Source organism: Eumetopias jubatus, unplaced genomic scaffold (genome assembly GCF_037043125.1).
Source record: "Eumetopias jubatus isolate StellerSeaLion01/CBP00866 unplaced genomic scaffold, mEumJub1_p1.0 scaffold_12, whole genome shotgun sequence".
In the NCBI taxonomy this organism is placed as follows: domain Eukaryota; kingdom Metazoa; phylum Chordata; class Mammalia; order Carnivora; family Otariidae; genus Eumetopias; species Eumetopias jubatus.
The window spans coordinates 32,820,491-32,848,066 of record NW_028274818.1 but is presented as its reverse complement, the minus strand read 5'-3'; the positions used below and the strand labels follow the sequence as shown (position 1 = coordinate 32,848,066).

The 27,576-nt window shown below is 33.5% G+C and overlaps 1 protein-coding gene across 1 annotated transcript; it reads right to left on the bottom strand.

Annotated features, from left to right (window-relative positions):
* Positions 1-1,296: 1,296 nt before the first annotated feature.
* F13B (coagulation factor XIII B chain) lies at positions 1,297-27,576 on the bottom strand. Its single transcript, XM_028120330.2, has 12 exons — positions 27,513-27,576; positions 23,705-23,905; positions 21,721-21,906; positions 19,913-20,089; positions 19,352-19,525; positions 16,238-16,417; positions 15,965-16,150; positions 14,745-14,927; positions 12,265-12,465; positions 11,148-11,330; positions 4,772-4,985; positions 1,297-1,330 (listed from the first exon to the last, which is right to left on the bottom strand). Exons 1-12 carry the CDS (start codon positions 27,574-27,576, stop codon positions 1,297-1,299), a joined length of 1,983 nt encoding a protein of 660 aa, XP_027976131.1.

Below are 27,576 nucleotides of genomic sequence, written 5' to 3'. Positions count from 1 at the left end.
CAATATTGTTTATTAATGGATTAACTGATTAATTGAAAATGATTAACACTTTTCTATTGATATTTAATTTCAATCAAATTTCAATTTTATAGGATCCACTGTGGACAATGACTATAGCATATTAAAAGAATGATTATGAACTCAAGGACAGTTCTGAAATATACATGTTGAACACTGAATGAATTCATATTTAATCCACAGAGTTAGGTCCAGTTGTCCTTCATTAGAAAATTGAAGCTTGAGGGTTTAAAGAATGTCATCAAGGCGCATGGGTGGCTCAGTCATTAAGCCTCTGCCTTCAGCTCAGGTCGTGATCCCGGGGTCCTGGGATCGAGCCCCACGTCGGGCTCCCTGCTCTGTGGGAGGCCTGCTTCTCCCTCTCCCACTCCCCCTGCTTGTGTTCCCTCTCTCGCTGTGTCTTTCTCTGTCAAATAAGTAATAAATAAATAAATCTTAAAAAAAAAAAGAATGTCATCATATTGAGAAGATCTTGAGTTAGGTGAACTGAATAGCTTCCAGATAAGAAAATGTGCTATTCTAGTAACAACAACCAGTCCCACTAGGGGGTTTTAGTACCCCAGTAGTGCTATTACACAGGCTTATGAATGAACACTAATAACAAATGGAAGTATAACTGTTACTTTAAATGGAAGTGTAAACGTTACTTCAAAATATTACTTGAAAGTGTAAAATATAAAAATGGAAAGTGTTGTTCTTTTTTTAGCCACGTTCCTTGGGCAACATTTTAACATGTGGATAGTTCACCACCTCATAATTTGATTAACCTTGAAGCTAATACTACAGTTAATTTTTTGAAGTTCTTTACATTTGGAAAGTATAAAGGGCAGTCTTTTCTCTATTTAATAAGGTAAATCCTCTAATATGATGTATAGTTTCTTATCTCTAGTGTTTGGTTCTTTAATATTGACAGAAAGATTGAATTAAAAGTACCAGAAAACCCAATGTTAATGAATATGATAAAAACAAATATCTTGAAGGCAATTATATAACACAATGAATGGATAATAGGAAACAGAAATACTTTGACATGTAGATCAATCTTTTTAACAGAGGGAAAGCACGCAATAAAGGTTAGGTTACATGTCAGATCAGTCAAATTAGAATGGAAACAACATGTTCTGGCTTATTTATAAATAAAAAAAGGTCAACATAGACAATTTAGATTCAAATCTTCAAAAGTTAAAACTTAGAGACTTGTAATTTTTCTTCTAAAAATTGTTTTATAAAGGATTTTATGATGTGTTGATGCACTATTCTTCTTTCTGCCATACATTTTTATGTCCTGAAGGGTTGTTGATAAGACAGCATCCTTGATGAGAAAGAGAGAGAAGGAAGAGAGATTTTTGAAATAAGCACCATTTTTGGTCAAGTATTTGTTATAACTTAGCCCTTCAACACTTCATATAATTAGTCATTGTTTTAGCTAGTTATTGATAAAAGCAAGTAGACAGACTTGGTGAATTATACCACAAATTCCTTTTTCAAATCTCAGTGTCATTTGATAGAATAATGCCATTTTAAACATTTTTTCTAAGTTATTTACCTCTTTTTCTCTTTGAAATGAGAAATACAAGACACACTAAGACACTTAAACACATATAAAATTTTTCTGTCCTGATTTTACCATAGTTAAAAATTTTTAAAGTTTTCCACCCATGTGTCTCTTATGAATGTTTTTATAGACTGTTCAAAGTATCTAAAAAGTTATCCTTATGTTGTTCATATAGTTCATTGTTCACAATGATTAGAACACATACACTTTGCCATTAAGTTATTTTTATAATATTCTTTCCTAAAAAAGATTTTATTTATGTATTTCAGAGAGAGAGAGCAAGCACAAGCATGAGCAGGGGGTGGGGGCAGAGGGAGAAACACACTCCCCGCTGAGCAGGGAGACTGATGGGGGGCTTGATCTCAGGACCTGGGATCATGACTAGAGCCAAAGGCAGACTCTTAACTGACTGAGCCACCCAGGCACCCATATTTTTATAATATTCTTAATCAAAGATAAAGTATAATTTCCATTTTATACTGTATCTTTAAAAGCGTCAAAATCCTGATTCTATAAAATGATTTACATCATTTTATTGTATTATTGTAATATTTTACTAAAAACAGGATTATATTTCATTCATCAAGAAATATAAAATAGGGTTATTGTTTTTCTCTGTCTGACTTATTTCACTTAGCATAATAACCTCTAGGTCCACCTATGTTGTCACAAATGGCAAGATCTCATCCTTTTTATGGATGAGTAATATTCCATTGTATATATAATATTCTACATCTTTTTTATCCATTCATCTATCAATAGCACTTGGGCTGCTTTCATATCTTGGCTATTATGAATAATGCTTCAATAAACAAAAAGCTGCGTATATCTTTTTGAATTGCTGTTTTTGTTTTCATTGGGAAAATAACCAGAGGTAGAATTATTGGATCATATAGTATTTCATTTTTAATTTTATGAGGAACTTCCATACTGTTTTCCATAGTGGGTGTACCAATTTACATTCCCACCAACAGGGCATGAGGGTTTCTTTTTCTTCACATCCTTGCCAACACTTGTTATTTCTTGTCTTTTTGATTCTAGCCATTCTGACAAGTGGAAGGTGATATCGCATGGTTCTGATTTGCATTTCCCTGATGATTAGTAATGTTAAGTGTCTTTTTGTCTGTTCATGTGTCTGTTGGCCATCTGTATATCTTCTTTGGAAAAATGTCCTCTGCCCCTTTTTAATTGGATTATTTGGGTATTCATTTATTTATCTTGAGAGAGAGAGCATGAGCAGGGAGGAAGGGGCAGAGGGAGAGGGAAAGAATCTTAAGAAGACTGCACTAAGCATGGAGATTGATATGGGGCTCAATCTTATGACCCTGAGATCATGGCCTGACTAAGCCAAAATCAAGAGTCGGACACTTAACTGACTAAGTCACCCAGGCACCCCATTTGGGGGGGATTAAAATTCTTCATATATTGGGGCACCTAGGTGGCACAGTCAATTGAGGGTCCAACTCTTGGTTTTGGCTTAGGTCGTGATCTCAGGATCCTGGGATCAGGCCCCACATCAGGCTCCATGCTCAGCGAGGAGTCTGCTTGGAATTCTCTCCTTCTCCCTCCACCCCTCCCCACTAAGCTCACTCTCTCTCTTTCAAATAAATAAATAAATATTTAAAAAATAAAATAAAATTCTTCATATACTTTGGATATTAACCATTATCAGATATATCCTTTGCAAATATCTTCTCCCATTCAGTGGGTTATCTTTTTGTTTTGTTGATGGTTTCCTTTGCTATGCAGAAGCTTTTCATTTTGATGTAGTCTCAATAGTTTATTTTCGCTTTTGTTTTTCTTTCTCAGGAGACATATCTAGAAAAATGTTACTAAGGCCAAAGACAAGGAGATTACTACCTGTTTTCTTCTAGGAGTTTTATGGTTTCAGTTCTCACATTTAGATCTTTTACCCATTTTGAGGTTGTGTGTGTGTGTGTGTGTGTGTGTGTGTGTGTGTGTGATGTAAGAAAGTGGTCCAGTTTCATTCTTTTGCATGTAGTTGTCCAGGTTTCCTCATACCGTTTATGTCTAAACTTCTTTTCCCCATTGTATATCCCTGCCCCCTTTGTCATAGATTAATTGACCATATAAAAGTATGGGTTTATTTCTGGGCTCTTTATTCTGTTCATCTATGTGTCTATTTTTATTCTAGTACCATACTATTTTGATTACTACAGTTTTGTAGTGTATTTTGAAATCTACAATTGCAATACCTCCATTTTTGTTCTTCTTTCTCAAGATTGCTTTGGCTTTTTGGGGACTTTATATAAGTCAGACAGAGAAAGACAAATACCATATGATTTCATTTATATGTGGAATCTAAAAAAACAAAGAAACAAAAAGCAGACATAAATCTATAAATATGGAGAACAAATTGATGGTTGCTAGAGAGGAGGTGGATAGAGGGATGGACAAAATTGGAAAAGAGGACCGAGTGAGAGAGGCAGGCTTCCAGTTATGGAATAAGTAAGGCATGGGAATAAAAGGTACAGCATAGGGAATATAGTGAATGGTATTATAATAGCATTGTATGGTGACAGATCATGGCTACACTTGTGGTGAGTATAGCATAACAATAGAATTGTCGAATCACTATGTTGTATACCTGAAACTAATGTAACATTGTACATAAATTATCCTCAAATAAAAAACAAAAAAGAATGAGGAAAAAAAACAAAAAAGTATAAAATATGTACTTTTAAATTATCTTATGAGGAAACACTTTAGTGTTTCCAAGCTCTTACACAGACATGTGTTCCTGAAAATAACTTAATTTTAATCATTGTTATTAATATGCTCTTCTATCAATAGAAAGATTTGTACAACTTTGTTTCCCATCTTTATAACTTATACTTGGACCTATACTGGGAAGTGGGAGAAAATGCAATCTTCTTTCTCAAAATATAGGTTAATTTTTCCACATTTAAATATTGCACATATAAATCAGTTTATTTTCCAAATTGCCAAAGTGTCACAGATATGAAATAGCAAACAGTACTCTGACTTCAGACAACTCAGAAAGTTTGTTGAATTAATTAATACTTCTAGCTTAAAAAATGAAATTATTTTATCCTATATAATGACCATGAAGTAGGAGTTTTGTAGAACCTGTATTTCTGAAATTTATAACATAAAGAATCTCTTGAATAACAATCTGAAGAAAATAATTAGTTGTAGGCACAAGCTTCTTCTTACCTTTCTCTGTGAATGCATCTTGGATATTTTAAGTGCCCTCTGTCACACTGCACTCTGAGTTCAGATCCAGTAATAGAGAACTCAGCTACGTACGTATTTCTCTTACAAAGAAACTCAATATACTCGCCATGGAAAATATGTGGTCTATCGTCAAAATCCCATTTCAGGAGTAAATTATTATTTTCCATTTCAACAAAAGATAATGTGCAAGGCTCTGAAAAAATAAAAAGAAGAAAATTATCTTGACACATCTTGGCACTAACAGGAAGCATTGTGGTTCCTATTCATGATGACCTTAAAATTCCCAGACTCTAGTGGCAACTAAGTTAGAATTAATATTTGAGTCAGAGAATATGTTCAAGGCTCACAGAAAGCAATCTGCCATTTGTCTGTGTGGTCCTGGACTTGGGAAAGATGTATGTCCTGCCAGTCACTTAGCTTTATGCCATTATGGTTTTCAAAGATAGTAAACAAAAAAGGTGTTTTTATAAAGAACATTGATAGTTACCAATAATTATTGAAATAATGTTCTTTTTCTTATTTTTTTCTTCAGAAAACTTAAATAAATTCCCCATGAAACAAAGTATTTGTTTGATTATTGGATAGATAAAATATTATGGAAATGTAGAAAGAAGCTGGATTGTCAACAATGACTCAAATTCTATGACCTGATGGCATCCAGAGTGGTTGACAGTTTCCTCTCTTTGAAATTTCCAGTTATCAATATCAATATTAGATTAAGATGTTTTGAATTCTAAGCATTGAAAATATTATTGTGTCCTTTCACTAATGCATTTAAACAAAACAAAATAAAAACTTAGATAATTATTAGGATACTCAACAAATTCCTTTGATCTTTTTTCATAATAAAAATATTGATATTTTCAAAATGTCAAGTTATTTCAGAAAATGAGTTGTTTGTGTCCTTCTTTGCCTCCTGGATGACATGGCACCAAACAGTAGGTCCTGAGACAGGTTAAAGTTCCAGAGTTGTTAATAAAGCATATAAATCATACAACTGGAATACATTAACAAACTTCTTTATTCAATATTTTCGGTAAGTATTTATTGAATTCCTAAAGTGTCAGATGTTATGCTAGAAGTTCTATAGACAGAATAAAAATGAAGAAAAAGAATCAGAAAGACTCTAAGAGAATCTCTATAGTCACTGCAAAATATCTTTGAAAATCAGGTCAAATAGCACTATAAAATGTTATAGTTCTACAAAACGTAAAATTTTAATTAAAACAAGTTAAAAATTAATTCATGGACCTTCTGTTCTCAGCTATGACAGCATAGTCTATATCAGACCAGCTAATCAGAATAGTGACAGAATAGTCTATATCAGACCAGTTTTTTCTACCAAAAACTAGAAAATTTGAAAACTGACACGAAGTACGTATTTCAAGGAATTAGAGCATTTCGAAGGCACTCAGTACTCAAGATGCCAAGGTTCTGGTAAAAGCTCATTCAGATGAGTCCAACATTCTGTGTTGGGGCATTTCCTCTTGGGGCATTTGTTGATTCTCAGCATGAGCTGAGAGACTGTAGAGAATGGTCAACAGCAAACATAGAGCTAGCAGAGCTTTTGGAAATCTCATGTTGTTGAGGATAGAAACACAGAAGTTTAAGTCAGACATGACAGCCAGGACTTGAGTGGTCAAGAACCCAGAGGAATGGGAGATACAGAGAATGAATGTGATACTCTGCACTGGCTGTTTTTTCCCTTGAAGCATTTGCCTATTCTTGACTTGTGCAAAGAGAGAGGATAAAGAGCCAAGCAGAAAGTGAATGAAAAGCTACATTAAGCTTTTTTGGCAGTCTCCCAGTAATAAGAAAGGCAGTCAAGAAGGAGGAACCTTGGTATAAACACCAAACTCTTAGTGAAGAACCCTGCAGGGTTATGTTCTATTAGTAGGAGCAAACAAAGGTCTGAAAATAAGCTTAGAAAAAGCTGCATTTCTAATTAGATTGAGGTCAATTTCCCCTACACTATCAGCCTAAAGAAGAGATGCGTATTCTCTGGAACAAGATGACGTCATCGTTTCAAGTCTCTAAAATTTTCCATAAATAATATTTGATATTCAATCAACTGTTAACAGAAATAGCAAAAAATTAGGCTAGAAATCGAAATAGGCCTACAGATGATCCAGATAATGGAGTTTGCAGGCAAGGACTTAAAGATAGGTGTGATTAACATGGTAAAGAAATAGATGTTAAGATAAAGTTTTTCATCAGACATCTGAAATCTACAAAAAAAAAGGCATAAAATGATATTCTAGAAATACAAGGATATTGAGAGCTCCATAGATGAGTTTAAAGCAGATTGGACACATCTAAAGAAAGGATTAATGAATTGGAAGATATATCAATAGAAAATTACCAAATGGGAACAAAGAAGATTAAAGGTACCTTCCAGAACTATGAAAAACATAAAGCCACAGATTCAAGAGGTGCTACCAACTTGAAGCATGAAATGCTCAGGGGCCCCTGGGTAGCTCAGTCAGTTAAGCATCTGCCTTTGGCTCAGGTCATGATCCCAGGGTCCTGGAATCCAGTCGTGCATCAGGCTCCCCACTCAGTGGGGAGTCTGCTTCTCCCTCTGCCCCTCCCCCATTCATGTGCGTATGCTCTCTCTCTCTCTCTCACAAAAATAAATAAATAAAATCTTTAAAAAAAGAAAAGAATGAAATGCTCGGAGAAACACATATCAAGGCCCCGCATAAATAGCCTACTGAAAATAAAGGGAAAAAGAATCTCAAAACCAGTAGAGTACAAAAAGAAACTTAGTTTCAAAGATGTACCACTAAGAATGGCATTGACTGGGACACATGGGTGGCTCAGTTGTTTAAGTGTCTGTCTTCAGCTCAGGTCATGATCCCAGGGTCCTGGGATTGAGTCCTGCATCGGGCTCCTTTCTCAGCGGGGAGCCTGCTGCTCCCCCTGCTTGTGTTCTCTCTCTCTCTCTCTCTGACACATGAATAAATAAATAAATAAATAAATAAATAAATAAATAAATAAAATCTTAAAAAAAATAAAGAATGCAATTGGCTAACAAAAACTACAAAATGCAGGGGTGCCTGGGTGGCTCAGTCGGTTAAGCATCTGCCTTTGGCTCAGGTCATGATCCCAGGGTCCTGGAATCAAGCCCCACATCGGGCTCCCTGTTCAGCAGGAAGCCTGCTTCTCCCTCTCCCGCTCCCTGATTGTGTTCCCTCTCTCGCTGTCTCTCTCTGTGTCAAATAAATAAATAAAAATCTTTAAAAAAAAACTATAAATGCAGAAAAGGATAAAAATGACATCTTCTAAAGCATGGAAAGAAAAAGGGAATTCTATCTCTGGTAAAATTCCTCTTCAAAAGTGAAGGAAAACCAAGAAATTTGCAAGCAAACAAAAACTGAGAAAATAATAAAGAAATAATATTTTTCAGGCATGTGCAAAATGATCCCAATCAGAAATAGCAACAAACAGGAGAAGATGAGAAACGAATCACTGACAAACATATCAAGAAGTCTTAAAGAATATTTTTGGAAAACATAATATTCACTGTATCTTTGGGACTTAAACAATATGTAGAATGAAAATGCATGACACAGTAATGCAAAAAGTGGGAAGGGTAAATCAAGCTAAAGTGTTCTGGGTCTTGGAGAGGTGGTATAAGTCCTAATTTATATTCAACTGTAATAAGTCATGATTGAATTATGTAATTTATGTGATAACAATTTGAAAGGAATCCAAGAGAAAAGAATAATCGACAAGCTAGTAGAGAGTGACATGGTTTAAAAAGAATTGATTTACCCAGAAGAAAGCAAAGAGAGAGAGAGAAGAAGAAAGAACAGAAAGGATACATATCAGTACTTATATAACATGTATATGGACAAATACTATAAAAAGATGGTCAGACTAGATAAATATGCTTTAAAGTAAACAACTATATATTGCTTGCAATATATACACATTAAAAGTAAGAAACCAAAATGTTGAAAGTTAAAGAATGAAAAAATGTATGCCTTGTAAATACTTGTTGAAAGCTTGTACATCCAAAGCAGCCTTCAGGCAAAAACAAACAAAAACAAAGTATTAGTATAGATAAAGGAGGACTCTTTTAAAATTACACGGGGCCAGTACACCAAGATTTAATATGCTTGAATTTGTGTGTACCTAGTAGAATAGCATAAAAAAAAAACAAAAGCAAAAATTGAGAGAATACAAGAAATGTTTTTAAATGCACAGAGTATAAGGGACTTTAACATACTTCTTTTGGTGACTGATAGAAAAACAGACACAAATCAGCACAGATATGAATGAACTTAATATGCAGCAACAGTGAATCCAACAATGACAATTATTTGTTTATGTCAAGTACAAAAGAATGTGTACCTACAATAAATAAATGCTTGTAATAAAGTAAGTATCAATGAATTTCAAAAGACTTATATAATTCAAAGTGTGTCTCAATGGATTCAAATTAGAAATCAATAACGAAAGGAAACTAGAAAATCTTCCAATGCTTAGAAACTAAAAAACAAACTTCTATATAACTCAGAGTGCATACAAGATATCAAAAAGGGTATCATGTATTTTTTAACTGGATGGCTGAATAATGATAAAATTCCAAAATATAAAAATGAGTGGGATAAAGTTGTGCTCAGTAGGAAATTTAAAGATATAATTATATCCTTATTGTATCATTGGCAAATTAAATTAAATTTTCTTTAAAAATCCTTTAAAAAAGAAAGGCTGAAAATCAGTAATGTAAGTATCCACCTAAAAAGCTAAGAGTAATAAAATAAATTTAAGAAATTAGAAGAGAGAAAAGAATGATAAGAATTTAAATTATTAAAATAGTAAGCAACATTTGATGAAAGGGTAACAAATGTAAATACTAGTTGTTTGAAAGGCCTAATAAAAGTTATAGACCCAGGGCCCGGATGGCTCATTTGGTTTAGTGACCAATTCTTGGTTTTGGCTCAGATCATGAATGATCTCTGGGTGCTGAATTAGAGCCCTAGGTTGAGCTCCATGCTCAGTGGGGAGTCTGCTTTCTTTCTCCCTCTCCCTCTGCTCCTGATTCTCCCCCTCTCTAAAATAAATAATCTTTTTTTAAAAAAACCCCAAACTTAAAAAAAGACAGTAATAGACTCTTAGCAAGCCATGTCAAGAAAGAAAGAGATACAGCTTAATAGCAGTAAAAACAAATGACATATCACTAAAGGCATTAAAAATAATGTAAAAGGATGTTGTAAACAACATTATGTCAACAAATTTGACAATTTAGATATTATCGACAAATTTCTATAAACCACCCTACGAAAACTGACAGCTGTCAGGATCTTTCTTTAGAGAGAACTTGATGTTCAAATGGCATGTTTGGTGGATTCTTACAATTATTAAGGAAGAAATGGTACCAATCTTACACAAATTCCAGAGAATTGAAAAAGAGGGAGCTTACCAATTCACCATATAAGGAAAGCAGAAACTTAATACCAAACCCAAAGGAAAATAACAGACTCATCTCTCTCATAAAAATAGATGTGAAACTTCTAAGTAAATATAAGCAAATAAAATCCAATAACATGTAGAAAGCATAATTCATCACAACCAAGTGTGATTAATTACAGGAATGTAATCATGCTTTAACATTCAAGAAGAAGAAATATAATTCCAGGGGGAAAAAGCAATAATGTGATTATTTCAATAGATAGTGCTAAAATTAAACACTCACAAGATTTTTTAAAAACTCTTAGAAAAATAGAAATTAAACTTTCTATATTTTTAATTTGATTTTGAAGTATTTATAACACTGTAATTAAAGATGAATTGTTGAAAGTTTTACTTATGAGATTGGGAAACAAGATACCCACTACATCTTCTACTCAGTATTGTACTCAAGTCCAAGCTGGTGAAATAAGATAGTAAATAAGTTAGATATGGAAACAAAAAAATATTTTCTTTTTATTTAAAGATATGCTTTTTTATGTCTCCTGAAAATTTTCACTAATAAGGCATAACTTGCTTTAACTTTCTTTGTTTCCCCGTTGCACTCATGTTTTCTATTATAGTACCAGTCACATGGTACTAAATGATAACTGTTAACATATGTACCCACACCACCATGACTTATTCATCTTATAGCCCCATAAAACACCAGTGCTTAGTGTATGGTTTGTATTTAGTAAATATTTGTTAGGGCAAGATGGACTATAGTTATTTATGATCTACAGGAGAGAATAGAAACCAGTGATGAAATAGGCACACTGATACACAAATATAGCAAATTAAGCATTATAGTAGTATTATATTAACTAACAGATGAGAAAGTGGGAAAAGATATGGTTTTATTTTATTAAATAGGTGGATATTTTGTAGTACATACCTAAACACAATGGGGGCATAGTCCACACTCCCTCTAAACAATAGGACTCCCTAGATCCTTGAAGGAAATGGTGATCAAAACATTTGTATTCTACTGAGGAACCATTTTCATAGATGTCTGATGTTGAACTAATTATGACTCCATTTTTAATAAGTGGAGGAGATACACACATTCCTTTAGATTCTGAAAAAAATGATTTTAAAAGCATACAATGAATTTCTATAAAAAACATCCAATACTTTAATAATTGCTATAGATATAAAATAAGATAGGGACTCCTGGGTGGCTCAGTTGGTTAAGCACCAACTCTTGATTTCTGCTCAGGTCATGATCTCAGGGGTGTGGGATTGAGCCCTACCTCAGGCTTTGTGCTCAGCGTGGAGTCTGCTTGAGGATTTCTCTCCCTCTGCCCCCCCACCCCCCCATGCTCTCTCTCTCTCTAAAAAAAAAGTAAACAAAAAGAAATAAAATGAGATAATTCACGTAAAAGCATTTTTAAGATAGCTGTCAAATTTTAACTATTGAGAGCATAGTTCTACAACTTCATACTATAAAATTGATTATTGTAATTAGAATCTCATATTATAATATTGAAAAATATATTTAAAACTGGTAAAGTATTAATAAACATTATTTTATTTTTCCCTTTTTATCTAGATGTGAAAATGTATGAAACCCATTTGAAGCCATGCTTTCTGCATGTATTCTCTTCCATTTTTTTCTTATTAAAAGTAATAGTTCCATATCCAAGCAGCACACAAAATCTTTCAATCTGATCAAGCCCTTTTCTGAAACAATACTCTCCAGCAAACCCCAAGAAAAGCAATGTTTTCCAGAGTTGTTGATTGTTCACATTAGGGGGATCAGTCCTCTGACAGTCTGGTGATATCTATAAGATCTATTAATTTCTCCCTTTATAAAACTGACTTACTGGAATTAAAAGATGTCAGCATAGTCATCCTATTTAAGTGTATGTGCTTACTGGAAATTGGTCAGATCATTCCCAATTTATAGATTAGAAGATGATGGTGGTGAGTTAGGTAGGGTCTTTCTTATACTTTGCACCCAGGGTGGTGATATTGATCACTTGAGAAATTGTCAGAAAGCATTGTTTTACCTTTTCTAATACATAAAGGATATCTCACTTCTCCTCTATTGCATTGTACAGATAATTCAGACAATGAGGTTGATGGAGATAAGTCATATCCTTGTTTACATACAAAATCTATTAAATCTCCATGTAAGACCTTTCCTTCATACTTCCACTTCATCTCTATGTTATTTCTGTACATGTAATCCACATTAATAGTACATGGCTCTGTAAAACAAAATGTTCTTTTAAATTATTTATTCATTTGACAAATATGAAGTTTAATGTATTTTTGAAAGAAAAATTTTGACAGGTATCAAAAGCAAAGTTTTATATTTAACATTTACATTATTAAAACTCCTCACACATATACATAATATACACTTTATTGCTATCAAATGAATTTATACATCTCTTATTATTATTGTTATATTATAAATTAAAACCACTTAATTTGAACACTAAAAACTATTATTTAAGGGGCGCCTCTGTGGTCCAGTTAAGGGTCTGCCTTCAGCTCAGGTCATGATTCCGGGGTCCTGGGATCGAGCCCAGCATAGGGTTCTCTGCTCTGCGGGAAGCCTGCTTCTCCCTCTCCCACTCCCCCTGCTTGTGTTCCCTCCCTTGCTGTCTCTCTCTGTCAAACAAATAAATAAAATCTTAAAAAAATTATTTAAGCTAGAAGAGATGCACTTTATCATTGAATAAAACAACCTGTGGCCACTAGAAAATTGAAAAATGCTCAATTTAGTATACTTAAATAAACCAAATGAAAGATATTAATATATATTAAAAAGTTAATACATTAATACTTAAACAAATCAAATGAAAATAAACTCAATTGATTAGTACTTAAATAAACCAAATTAAAATAATTTTAATTGTTGGGTTAACAATATATGAAGATTAAAATATTCAAGTTGACAAGGATTAAGACAACTACTCTTTAATCCACTGATGGTAGAGTGGATTAACTTTCTGAAGGACAATTTGGCAATGTTGAAAACACACTAAACTTCCATCAAAAAGTGACTAATTTAATTATGGCATATCTGCATTATGGAATACTAGGCAGCCATTAAATTGTATATTGTAGAAGTATACCCAACCATGTTCATAATATAGTTTGTGGGAAAAAAACGAGTTACATAGCCTCTCATGACAGCATATATTTTTTGTAAATATGTGTTGTGTGTGTTATGTGTGTGTGTGTGTGTGTATAAAAAGGTTTAGAAAACCATTATCTAAGTCATTAATAGCATTTATTTCAGCCCAAGTTACTGATATTTTCTGTTTTCTTCTAGTTGCTTCTATATGATTTTTTTTTTGGTAAATAACAATGATTTGCATTTATAGTTTGAAATGCTAATATTTATAATTAAGTGACTATTTTATTTTAACTTAGAGAAAGTTTATGATACCATTACCTATTTGTAAAAGTTACAACGTAACAAGTTCATTGCAACTGTAGTGACCGATTACATTACTTTTAAATGTAATTCTGACTAGCAAAGTTAAAAAATGAGGCAAATCTATAGGCTTGAAATGAAAGGTGAATATTATGTTTTGAAAGTTATCTCAAATGAGATAATTATTTAGATAGTTCTCTTAAATCTCCACTTGAATCATTAATGTTAGTTATACCACGTCTTTCAAAATACATTTAAAGTATTAATTATTAATACTAATTAATTAATTATTATTAAACTATAAACATGTTTTTATTTGCTCAACAAAATAGAACAAAGGTGACCATTCAAGTGAGGAATTGACAGCCAAGAAAGCTATTAACAATATGCTCTACCAAGGAAAGAATTGGATGGATTATTCTCCCCAAATGACATTCTGGGGATAATATAGGGAGAGATGCTAAGGATATCAGTTAGGAAAAAAGTAATCAGTCACAAAAATGTGAATCTACTTAAGGCCATTGAAATGAACACTGAAAAATGGCTAACATGGTAAAGTTCTGTTGTTCAAATTTTACCACAATTTTTTAAAAAGTAGTAGGTAAGAACTAATGTAGTTTTAGACCCTCTGATATTAGATATTCTGCTTACAAAAATGAGAAGGAAAAACACTTTGGAAAAAAAGATTTATACAAAAATCATCATTTCCATGCTATAAAATGTTATATAAAAAATCACATAAAAATAGAAATGTAATGGTATAAGAAATTCAATGGGTTGTTATGAAAGGAATAAGTTCTAGGGATCTAACGTACATAATGGTGACTATAGTTAACAATATTGTTTTGAATACTTGAACGTTGCCAAGAGAGTAGATCTTAAATGCACTCATCATAAAGACAAGAACAACAGTAGTACAACTATGACTATGTGAAATGAAGGGAATGTTAATTAACCTGATTGTGGTAGTCATTTCAAAACATATATGTGTATCAACTCATGGCATTGTACACCTTAAATTCGTATGTTATATGTCAATTGTATCTCAATAGAGCTGGGAAATTTTTTTAAAAAAATACAATGTGTTCTCTGTCTTACCTAAGCAAATAGGTGGGGATGACCATCTTCCTTGTTCACAGTGAGATACTTTTGCTCCACTCAGTAAGTAATATTCATTGCATCTATATTCCACCGAGGATCCTGTTGTGTAGCTTGCCAATAATCCATCAACAACAGCCCCATTTATTACATCAGGTGGAGGCTTACAATTCTCATTATTTTCTAAGAAAAGAGGTTATTTGAAAATTAATATGAATGTATAACAACCTAATGATATCATATAGTTACTCATACTCCTGTCCCTCATTATTTGTATTACATAGTTTAGGACAGTTGATTTCTAAATTCTCCAGAAATGAGAAAAATGTTATTCAGACCAAATATTTTAAAAATTTACTAAGAATAAACAGTAAATGTTTTGCCTAAAAACACATATCTGTCACTTTTCTTATGAAGGAATCATGATACAGATATTCTTAAAATGTATAGAAAGGTAAACAATAACCTGAAGATTATGGTCAATTCTGAAACTATTTTTGTCATTATCCACTTTTATTTTTTAATTCTCATTCTTTTCATCCCAGATCTCAGTCAATCCATGGATGAAATTGTCTACTTTTTCTCTCTTTAGTTTTTCTTTTACTCTGCTCATTTCTTTAACATCCTCAATAGCTTTTCTCTTATGCAATAAATATCTTAAGTAAACATGTTTGTGGAGATCTTTCTAGGAGAGATCAAGAAATGAGAAGGGTGACAGGAACTGTAGCACCCAGGAGTGGGTGTGACCATAGCCTGGTTGTGCGTTAGTGAAACAAAAGACCAGGGACAGGTCTCAGAATGGTGTAGGGCTCAAACTGGCCAGATGCATAAGTAATATCAGAAGGATTGACCCAAAGGCAGGAACAGAGTGCTCTAACATGACTTTGTAGGACATGAAGGAAGAGAAAGAAGATCATGATCAAGGCCAGTCACCCATTCCACTGTTACTTATGTGCTTTCATCTAAAGCTCAGAAGTCATGGTGTCAAACAGGTCAGATAAGAGTGCTTAGTTAGCACTAATGTATATTCAAAAAAATTTTTTTAGTTTCCCAATTATTTATATTGGGTTAAATTCTAAGAAGGCTGCATACACACAAAAAAAGTAGCAGAGTAGGTGCTGAATCAGTGTGTTTTCTAAGAAATATGTGGATTAAATAAGGAAAATGAAAAATTTTTACACAACAGGCTCAGCTATCGCTGGTAAGTGTAGCATACATACCAACACACTCAGGAGGATGTGTCCACTTCCCACGTTTACAAGTTATTTCTGTTGATCCACGAAGATGATACCCACTTTTACATTCATATGCCACTTTATCCCCATTGTAATAAATTGTAGAGTCCAGGTTTGCTGTACCATTCTCAATGAAGGGTGGGTCCCCACAGGCTGTCTTCTCCTTTTCTTCTGAAAAGAGACCAATTAAAGAGAAGAGACCATTTGGCTGCACATGCAGACTTAATTTTAGGGAAAGCTGATTAAGGTGTTGCTAACCAATGCATTTTGGAGGTTCTGTCCATTTTCCATTTTTACAACGTATTTCTTCTGATCCTTGTATCTGAAAATTAAGTTCACATTCTACATGAACTGTTTCTCCATCACGATAAGTTGTTGAATATCTTTGAATTTTGGAGTTTAGAGGCAGAGGCGGAGGAGGACATCGATTTCTTCTTCCTTATTAAAAAAAATCACCATATTTGGTCATATAATTACAAAAAATAATATGTAGATTTAATAAGCACATTCATAGAGCCAAGTACCATAGGAAGTATGGAAGACAGACCCTAAGGTCACCCCCTTGATCTCCACTTTTGATGTTTTTGATGTTCACTTCCTTATGTGATAACCCTCCTCATAAGCAGGAATTGTGACTTGCTTCTAACCAATGAATGCAGCAAAGAAAATGGGAGTATGTGATTATGTATGCATGATATGCAACAGAGGATGGTAAGGCCATTCTTGCTGAGAGACTATTTTCCTGCTGATTTTGATAAAAAGCAAGCCCCCACATTGTAAGTTTCCAAATGAGGGGGCAAGGGGCAGAGGGCTGCCTACAGCTGGCAGCCAAGAAGAAATTGAGGCTCTCAGTTCAGCTGTCAGCCAAGTACTCAGTGCTACCAATAACCATGAGTTTGAAAGCAGATTCTTCCCCAGTCAAGCCTCAGATGAGACTGAAGCCCCAGCTGACATTTTATTGCAGCTTTGTCCAACAGGAGGGCAGAGGAGCCAGATAAGTTAGGCTCAGACTCCTACAGAAATTATGAAATAATACAAGTGTGCTGTTTTAAGCTGCTAAATTTGTAATGGCATTGTTATGGACCAATAGAAAACTAAAAAAGCAAGCAAATTAAAACAGCATTCATTACCTCCTCTAATCCTAAAATAACTTTATTAAGCAGGGATAATTTTTGTCTCATATTATAGATAAATAAACTGAAACTTCTGAAGTAAGTAAATTAACTATTAAATGGTGGATCTGTTCTTGTACCTATGTCTATATGAATTAAATAAAATCTGTTCTCCAGTATTCTAAAACACAGACTGTCTTAATTTTTTATTGCTGTTGTGACAAATTATTATAATAAAGTGGCTTAAAATAGCACAAATTTATTCTCTTACAGTTCTGGAAGCCAAAAGTCCAGAATCAGTTTCACTGGGCTAAAATCAAGTTGTCAGGAGAGCTGCATTCCTTCTGCAAGCTTTATGAATCAGCTTCTTTGCCTTTTCAAGCTTCTGGAGGCTGCATGCATTCCTAGGCACATGACCTTTCCTCTTATTGCTCCAACCTCTTGCTTCCATTCCATTGTCACATCTCTATTCCACTTCTGTAGTCAAATTTCCCTCTGCCTCCCTCTTATAAAGAGGCTTGTGATTATATTTAGGGTCCACATGGATAATCCCAGAAATTATTCCTACCTCAAGATCTTTAATTTTATCACATGTGCGAAGTCCCTTTAGCCATATAAGTAAGGTAACATTCACTGGTTCCGGGGATTAGGATGTAATTTATTATTATTCAGCCAACTGCACTGCCTACCGTACATCTAATGACTATTTACTAGAGAAAATAACAGGCACACTTGCATGCTAATTTGGATGGGGGCTGATGGAGTAGATATTAAGTAGGTTTACCATTTATTTCTGAAATAACATGCTAGAGACAATTTGATAACATTCTTCTTCTCTACTGTTAGACCAAGGTTCTTGGGCAGGACTGGAAAATTAAAAACTAAAATAAAAACATTGAAGTTATCATTTGGTGCATTTAAAGAATTAGGATCATTCTGGGCAATCTCATTTCATACCCCTGGTCATCTCCCTCTTCCACCCCTCCTAGCATTTGCTTCAAATCTTCACCCCCTCTTCCAAGTTCCACTTTCCTGTCTTCCTCTTGTCTATCAATAATGACATTAATTTCTATACCACAGAGAAAATAGAGGCTATCAAGACCTTTACCTCTCCCCATTCCCCCAAATCCTCAAACTCCTTTTTATCTTTCAGTGCAAATGTTATCCATCACCTCCAAAAATGCTATCCCACACCATACCAATCAAAATCTTCAGGGTTTGTTCAAATACTTTATACCTGACTTGATTATATTTGTCACATTATGTCAATTACTTTTTCAAATTTGTTCCCTCTGCTAGGCTTGGACTTCCTTCATATCTCATTGTAGGTATGTTTAAATGATGCTTGAATTGTTGTTTCCCAATAGGTGATCATACTATCTGCTTGGACATGTGCAGTGGTAGAAACTTACCATACATAGACATTACATTTTAGGAGAGTTCTTACTCGAGAACCATAGTTTTCATTTTTACTCTGGGTAATATTCTCCTGATTTTTCTGTTCTTTACCCACACCATTTTGAAGACTGTTTTTTCACATCAGGAAATATGTAGCCAAATAGGAAAGATACCTCACAAAGCTGCCAGCTTGGGATAGTTGGGTCTAGTAATTCCCAATAAATATTTTATTCCTTATAATAAGAGAGTTTAAAAGTTATATCCACTTTACAAACTAATGCAAAATTTAAGATTTCTTCCAGATTAAATATTGCTGAAAATATCTAGCAATGATTTAAAAGACCATACTTATTTTTAAAAATAGCCCTCCGCATAATACCCCCAGTTCCATCCACGTCGTTGCAAATGGCAAGATTTCCTTCTTTTTGATGGCTGAGAAATCATAAGTCAGTCAGAGAAAGACATATACTATATGATTTCACTCATATGTGGAATTTAAGAAACAAAACAGATGAACATAGAGGAAGGGAAGGAAAAATAAAAAGACGAAAACAGAGAGGGAGGCAAACCATAGGAGATGCTGCCATAGGAGACGCTGAATTCTAGGAAACTGAGGGTTGCAGGAGGGGAGGTGGGTGGGGGGATGAGGTAACCGGGGGATGGGCATTTTAAGGAAAGCACTTGAAGTAATGAGCACTGGGTGTTGTATGCAACTGATAAATCACTAAACTCTGCCTCTGAAACTTAAAAAAAAGCACTCAGGACAAGAATTAGATATCATCAGAAACATTTTTTTCATAGAAATTAAAGCTGATTAAGACATGATATTTTATTTGTATGAGTGTGAAATTTTAAAAATTACCTTCACATACAGGAGATTCTGGGTACCAACCAAAGTTATAGCACTGAATTAAGTCAGATCCACTTAGATAATAATTTGTATGACAGAAAAACTGAACTACATCTCCTTCTTCATATGTTTGCTTTATAGGATGAAAATAACCATTTTCTATTAATCTTAAAGAGCACTTTAATTCTAAAAATGAAAGAACAAATAAAATACAAAAGTGTTATTTTTTCTGTTGAACAAAATTCACCTACTACTTATATACCATATCTGGAATAGAAATTAGTAAATTTGCCATATTTTGTTATATATAACAAAAGCTTGTCAATTCCTATATTTATTAAATATCATTAGGCTTATTTTAATGTAATCTGAGCTAAAAGAAATTCTTTTTCTATTTGAGATCTTTAAGTGATCAAAGCCTATGATCAAAATAATTAAAACCAGAAGCAAAAAAAAAAAAACAAACCCAAAAAAGTATGAAAAATGAAACATGAGTGTGACAATTTATATATACTTCTGGACGAGAGAAAGTTTTTAAAATGAGACTAGATTGTCTTTAAAATGAGAACCTACTGGTACATTTTGGTGTGAGAGACCATCCATATGTGTGACATTCTACCTCCTCGGTCTTCTTTCCTCCAACTGTATAGTAGCCAGCAGCACATTCATATTGTACTTTATCCTTCACTTTGAATGTTTTCTGCGTTGTGGAATAATTTCCATGGTATAATTCAGGGACCAAACATGTTTCTAAAAAAAAAATCAATGTTATTTATTTTATGAAATGTATCACTAAAACTATAATATTAAAAAGAAATCTCAAAATGTATTTTCACAAAATCTTAAGCATATTTGGCTGAATCCACCTTTGGCCAAATTGAAAAACTGCCAGTTTGCCTTTGTGTCTCTATTTCCTTTTTTTTAATACACCTTGTGTCTTAATGCCACCAGTCTTCTATTCTTGAAATTCTACTCTAGTATACTTGGCAGAAGGCCACAATTCAACTGAAGCCTTGTACAGCTTTTTTGATTCTGTGCCATCTGAGGATTTGTACAATTTAAACAACTAAAAACACACTAACAAAGTATACATATTCAAATTATTGGATTATTTTAAGTATGCCTGATATTGGTTTACCAATAAAGATAATGGGCATTATCTTGAATTCTTCTCTAATAAAGGAAACAGTAATTTATATATGTTGCCAGAAAAAGGTCTAAAGTTTTTTTCATCCTATTCCATTCCACTCTTTTTTTTTTTAAGATTTCATTTATTCACTAGATCCTATGGTAATTCTATGTTTAATTTTTAGAAGAACTGCCACTCACCCAAGTGTCCATCAATGGATCAATGGATAAACAAAGTGTGTATATATATCTATATATGTATATGTATATTTATATACATACACAATAGAATATTATTTAGCCATAAAAAGAAATTAAATTCTGATGCATGCTACAACATGGATGAATCTTGAATACATTATGCTAAGTGAAATAAGTCAGACACAAAAGAGTAATATTGCATGACTCCTCTTATACAAAGTACCTAAAATAAGGAAACTGATAGAGACAGAAAATAGAAGTTACCAGGTACTGGGGTAGGGTGGGGGATAGAGGGGTTTGTTGTTTAATGGGTACAGAGTTTCTGTTTGGGTTGATGAAAAAGTTTTGGAAATAGTAGTGATGGTTATACAACATTGTGAATGAACTTAATGCTATGGAATTGTACACTTAAAAATAGTTAAAATTTCATGTTATGTATATTTTACTGCAATTAAAAAAAAAAGATCAAGGTTTGCCAACGGTTGGTGGAAAGGAAAAATGGATGAATAGGTTGAACACAAGGGATTCTTAGGGCATTGAAACTATTCTGTATGATATCTTAATGGTGGATACATGTCATTATACACTGGACAAAATCCACAGCATGTATAAGATAAAGAATGAACCCTAAAGTGTGAGCTTCAATTAATGTATCAGTATTGGCTCATCAATTACAACAAATATACTACACTAAATGCAAAATGCAAATAATAGGGGAAAGTGTATGCGGCCAAGGGCAAGAAGGGGTACATGGGAACTCTCTGTATTAGCTGCTCAATATTTCTGCAAATCCAAAACTGCTCTAAAAATAAGTCTATTAATATTAAAAAAAATAAATAGGAACTAATGGAGTAGGTGAGTTGTGGGAATTGAGAACTCTTGGGTTAAGGAAACACCTAACATTTAAGAAAAACAATATAATATCAACTTCTTGCATTTGCAGACATACTGAAAAATTAATTCTATTAAATAAAAATGCCTATCAGTATAAGAAAGTACTAGCCTCACAGTCTCTTATCTTCAGTTTTGGGAAGTGATTCTTAAACACATACCATGTTCCTTCTTACAGGTAGGTTGAGAAGACCATCCATCAGCAAGACACTGAACCACTTCTTCATCCTTTCCTCCAGTGGTTTTATATCCTGAATTACAACCATAACGCATGTTCTCTTGAATTTTGTACATTAATGTTACATCAGAGATGTAACCATTTTTCAGCTCAGGCTTAGTGCATTTTTCTATGGGAAAAAAATCTTTGCTTAACTTGGTGAAATTAAGCTTGTCTTTTACTTAGTTGTAAAACCAAGGCAAAAGTTTAATATTTTTCTTGGAATTTAAAGGAGAGAGAAAAATTTCACTCAATTCCTTGATTTGATTTAATTTTGGAATTATCCTGCATGTTCTGCATCAAATTTCTTCAAAAACTGATTCAACTTGACAATGACATTCTTTGTGCTTATTGACTTCAGTTCTTGTAGTGACTCCCACCCTATCATATCTACTTTTAGAAAATATAACAGAGCTCTTTCACTAACTGTCATTAATGGCAAATGGAAGGAATTTCATTTGGATTTACTTCCTAATATTTTTAAATCTACTGTGTTTGACAATTTTTAACACCATGTAACAAAAGCACATACCCAGCTTATGGATCCTTAAATAAGTCTGCAGATACCTTAATGTGAAAACTTTGTTCATTCTTTTTTTTCTTTTAATTCAGCAAATGATCACCTGGCCACACAATAAGTCCGTGTAGCCAGTCCATAGTCAGGCTGTGTAGACCGTGACTGAATCATAGACATGTTACTCAAAACCTTTGAGTCTGCAGAGTTATTTTTTATCAAATACTTGCAACAATGTTGTGTTAGATAATATATGTACCCCAGCTCAGTAATTTTTTTAAGCCCTACTATTAGACCCTCATAACAAACCAATTCAGAAAGGTTAAGAGACTTAGCCAAGGTTAGTATTAAATATATGTAGTACTTGCTGTGTGGCAAGCACTTTATATGGATTATCTTAGTGAAGCAGGTTTATGCCCATTTTATAGATGAGAAACTTAGGCTCACAATGCTCACTTTCCAATGGTGGAGCAGAATTCAAAGGCAGGCAGGTGAACTGCAGAGATTGTATCTTAACCATTAGACTACATGCTAAACCTGAGTTCTTCTCTTCTGGTGCCTATTTCAAAGCTCTTGCTAATGTAAAATTTATTTTTAAGCTCTAGTTATGAATATTGCTTTCTTTCTTTCTTTGAGTTAATCTGTGGTCTATGTTAATACTAAATGTGCAATGCTTAAATTTATGGTCTGTTCTCAAGTCATGGAAAGGATAATTATCCTAAATGGATATGTTCACTAGATATATTAAGCATGGTAACCATCATACTCATTTCCTCTTCTAAATAAAACAAACCCAACTAAAGCCTCTACTCTGCAAAACAGAGCTTAGAGAATCTTTTGTTCGGGAGAGGTCAGCTGATCTAATGGAAGCCCATTAATAGTTTGACTATAGGGTAGCCTGGCATGAAATAATGAGATGAACCAATCAGATTTCCTTTTTCTAAATTTGAACTCAAAATTCAGAAAACACATTTTTCTGAATTTGTGGGAGAAGTTGGCACACAAAGGAGAGATGAGTCTTTCAAAGGATAAAACACTGGAGTAACAATTTTATTCTTCCTAAGTCCAGTGTCAAGCATTTTTCTGGCTTCCTATGCATTATTATCTGTATAAGTTCCCCATTCCTTAAAGTAACTCATTTGCATCTGTTTCTTGCAATATGATAATACCATTTTCAATAATTATCCGTATTCTCTTTATAGGGTATTATTAAAAACAAAGACAATAACACTTTAATAAGAAATATTATTTACAGAATTTCAAAATATGTCTTCATTTTGTAAAAGAGACAGTGGGCCTGTAATTTGTTCTTATCGACCAAAAGGTTTCACCACCCACCAAGTTTTCTTGGACCTTTATGGACTGATCTCTTTAAATATTATAAACATTTTGTGGACACAGCCCACAGACTCACTGAAGCAACGTGGTTCTGGAGACCAGCCCTCTTGGGTACATGTGATTCGCTCCTCTTGTTTCCCAGTTTCAGTGGTATAACCAGCCAAGCAGGAAAACAACAGTTTTTCATTTATTCTCATTGGAAAGTAATAGTTTTTAAAAGAATAGTAATATTGGGCAATCCTTCCATTTTCCACACTAGGAAGACCACAGGGTTTCTCTGAAATGAGTAAATATCAAGCTGAAAACTGAAAAACATATCTAAAACCATGGAATGTGTGATCAAATGGCAGTAAATTTTTAAATTCAAAGTGTTTGCAGTGACTTTAACTCGTACTTATTTTTATTACCTGGCTTTTTAAGGGGATTCTGTGACAATCTTTTTCAGTCAGAATTAATCTGCTAGCAACCCCAATAACCAACAGTCAGAATAAAGCTGGTCAGGCTACTTCCTCAGGGACGCTTTCCCTAACTTTGTAACACAGCACTTTCTTATAGACATATAATGCAAGCTGCATATGTAATTTTAAAATTTCTAGTAGTCACATTAATAAAAGGAACAGTTGAAGTTAATTTTAATAATACATTTTATTTAACCCATTAAAATATTAAAAATGTTTTTCATTTTTTTTCTTACTAAGTCTGAACTCCAGAGTGTATTTATACTTACAACCCCTCCCAATTTGGACTAACCACATTTCAATAGCTGAATATACCTAGCGGCCACCATATTGGACAGCAGGGTTCTAGAACAGATGAAGTTCTACTTAAATAGGCAAACCCACAAAATTTTGAAATGAATGGCTTTTTTTAAATAAAAAGACAGAAAACTAATTAAAAATAATTATAAATAATAAGAAAATAATTAAAAAATAAAAAATAAGTTTAAAAATATCTTATTTAATAAATTTAAAAAATCTTGCTCGAGCAAGAGCTTTACAAAACAGGACATGTAAATGGTCACAGACCTCATAAAAAGTACTCGGCTTTCTTTGGCAATATTAAGGCAGAATGTACACATGCCATTTTTAAAAAGCACTCATCCCTTATGAACACTGCTGCAAAAATTCTCAACAAAATACTGCAAACAGAATTCAGCAGCATAGTAAAAGGATCCATGAGCACGTGGGCTTTATCCTTGGAATGCAAGGATGATTCGACATATGAAAATTGGTCAATGTTACACACCACATCAACAAAATGAAAGATAAAATAAAAGTATTTATCTGTGCACTCAAAGACATGTAAAAGAATGTTCATAGCAGCACTATTCATGTAGTCCCAAACTGGAAACAATCCCAATGGCCATTCCATGGAAGAAAAGATAAACACATTTTAGACATGCATTCAATGGAATATTATACAGCAATGCAATGCTGAATATCATGCAGCAGTAGTGAATGTTGAATAGTGAATCTCACAAACATATTACTTAGTGAAAGAAGACTGTCACACATAAGTAAATATTATATGTACTGACATAATTTTTTATTGAGGTATAATTGAGGTTAACATTATACTAGTTTTGGATATACAGCCCAATGGTTCCACATGTATATTTGCACATATTACAAAATGATCTCACAATAAATCTAGTTAACATCTGTCACCACAGAGTTACAATTTTTTTTCCCTTGTGATGAGCACTTTTAAGAACTGCTCTCTTAGCAATTTTCAAACACACATGGGGTGCCTGGGTGGCTCAGTCGTTAAGTGTCTGCCTTCGGCCCAGGTCATGATCCCGGGGTCCTGGGATCGAGCCCCGCATCGGGCTCCCTGCTCAGTGGGAAGCCTGCCTCTCCCTCTCCCACTCCCTCTGCTTGTGTTCCCTCTCTCACTGTGTCTCTCTCTGTCAAATAAATAAAATCTAAAAAAAAAACAACACACATGTGAACATATACAGGACAAATTGTAACAAGAAATAAGGTGATTATATGACACATTCATAATTCTAAACGTTATTTGTGGTTAGAAGGAAATTAGAGGTAATGATGTGTCCATCACAAGTAAGATGGATAAGTAAAATATCTGAAACACTATGCAGCAGTTAATTCAGCAGCATGGAACTGTATTTAAATGATAGCAAGTAAAACAAAACAGTACAGAGATCAAACTGATGGCAAGCTTTCATTTATGTGAATGTAAAGCACATACACAAAAGAAGACATAATTCAGAAAGATAGTTACATATCATATTTAAGAATATATCAAACACACAATAGTGGCTCCCAGTTTGATGCTAGGGGAAATGGAATTCAGGGTCAGGGATAAAGGGAGGAAGTGTATAAATAAAGCAAAAGTGGAAACTTTCATAGGCCAATGATGATTGCCTGCCACAAAATGAGAAGTACCATTAATTCAATTCTTGCCCCGAATATTCCTAATGGGGATGAGAGAAAGCATGGAAAGATGAGATTATTGTTAGCTTGTTTGTTTGTTTGAGTAAAAGAAGATTATAACCGTATAATAATTAGGAAATTATCTGGGAAATGCAATGTCTTTTTTTTTAAGATTTTATTATTTATTTGTCAGAGAGAGAGAGCACAAGCAGGGGAAGGGACAGGAAGAAGCAGGCTTCCCACTGAGCAAGGAGCCCGATGCAGGACCTGATCCCAAGACCCTGGGATCATGACCTGAGCTGAAGATAGACGCTTAACCAACTGAGCCACCCAGGCATCCTGAGGAAAATGCAATGTCTTCATGGTATATAGATGACAGAGAATTATATCAGCTGGTTTTTCCCTATTTAGACAGAAAAATAAAACCAAAGGAAACTATTCATGCAAAAATTATCTTATTATAGAATTGAATGTATCAAATAAGATGAATTCTATTTATTTCACTTTCATAATCTTAATTGCAGACCTTTTTTGGTAGGAAATTTGTAGCAAACTATTACCTACAAGGCAATTATAATCCATAGAATATTTTATTTCAACAGATTCCCTAAGGTGTTTATTTTAGAAAAGTCTTACTGCTGTGGTTTCCTCTTTTGTATATTCACTCTTGCTGACACCTAATTATCCTTTCTTGTTTCTTATCCCTACAGCCTAATAACACTATTAACTCTTCCTAAATAACCCACACTTATATATTGCCTGCTTCACTCACACTTATTTACACACGGAGCTCTGGCTATAAAGATTTCTAAGAGTTAGGGAGTCCATGGGTATTGGTTTGGACAGTCCTAACTTACACTAGTGTCTCACATAACTATTAATAGAGCTCCATTTCACTCTCAAAAATGTCCTTGTCTGCATAACCAATTATACAGTCCTCCTTCTAATCACTACTTACAAATTTCAACCAATGAATAAATTAGGATAAAAATCAAAGGGTGAAGATTCAAAAATCTTGATGATTCATGGCTATTTCTTTTTCAAATCTCCTACACTAAGCTCTCACTTTATGAACTTTATGAAGAGAAAATTAAAATTGTACAAGCTGTGCAATGTTAGGAATAAATTCTAGTATGAAATTAGAATTAAGATTAACATATGACTTCTAAATGGTGGTACTGTTAGACTGAAAATCCTTTAAAGTGTTTAGATCCTCACCTCCTATGTCATAAAACCTAGAGATACAAAGCTGTTTTTTTTTCCTTTTTTGTCTTTTGTTTTTCTAAGTTTGTCACTCTAAGAATAGTTTACTAGTTATGCCCAAAGGAAAAAAAAATCTGCTTATGTATTTATAACAAATTATAAGAAGTATGCTTTTTATAAAGTTGATACACAAAAATGAAAGACTATAAAAGTTCAAGTTAAATGAATGTTAGAATTTCCCTTTATAACTTTTAGAGAATAAGGAATATGAAAAATTAATTTTACCTCCTGCATAGACTTCTCCTGAGATGATTAATATGATGATAAAAGCCAAATCTTTTGACCTCAT

Bases quoted from the DNA above. Each gene is read 5' to 3' on its own strand.
- F13B (XM_028120330.2), bottom strand. From the start codon at position 27,576: ATGAGGTCAAAAGATTTGGCTTTTATCATCATATTAATCATCTCAGGA. The intron at 4,986-11,147 runs GTATGTACTACA...TTATTTTTTCAG, and splicing joins TATGCCCCCATTGTGTTTAG to AGCCTTGCACATTATCTTTT. The intron at 1,331-4,771 runs GTAAGAAGAAGC...TTTCTCATCAAG, and splicing joins AGATGCATTCACAGAGAAAG to GATGCTGTCTTATCAACAAC.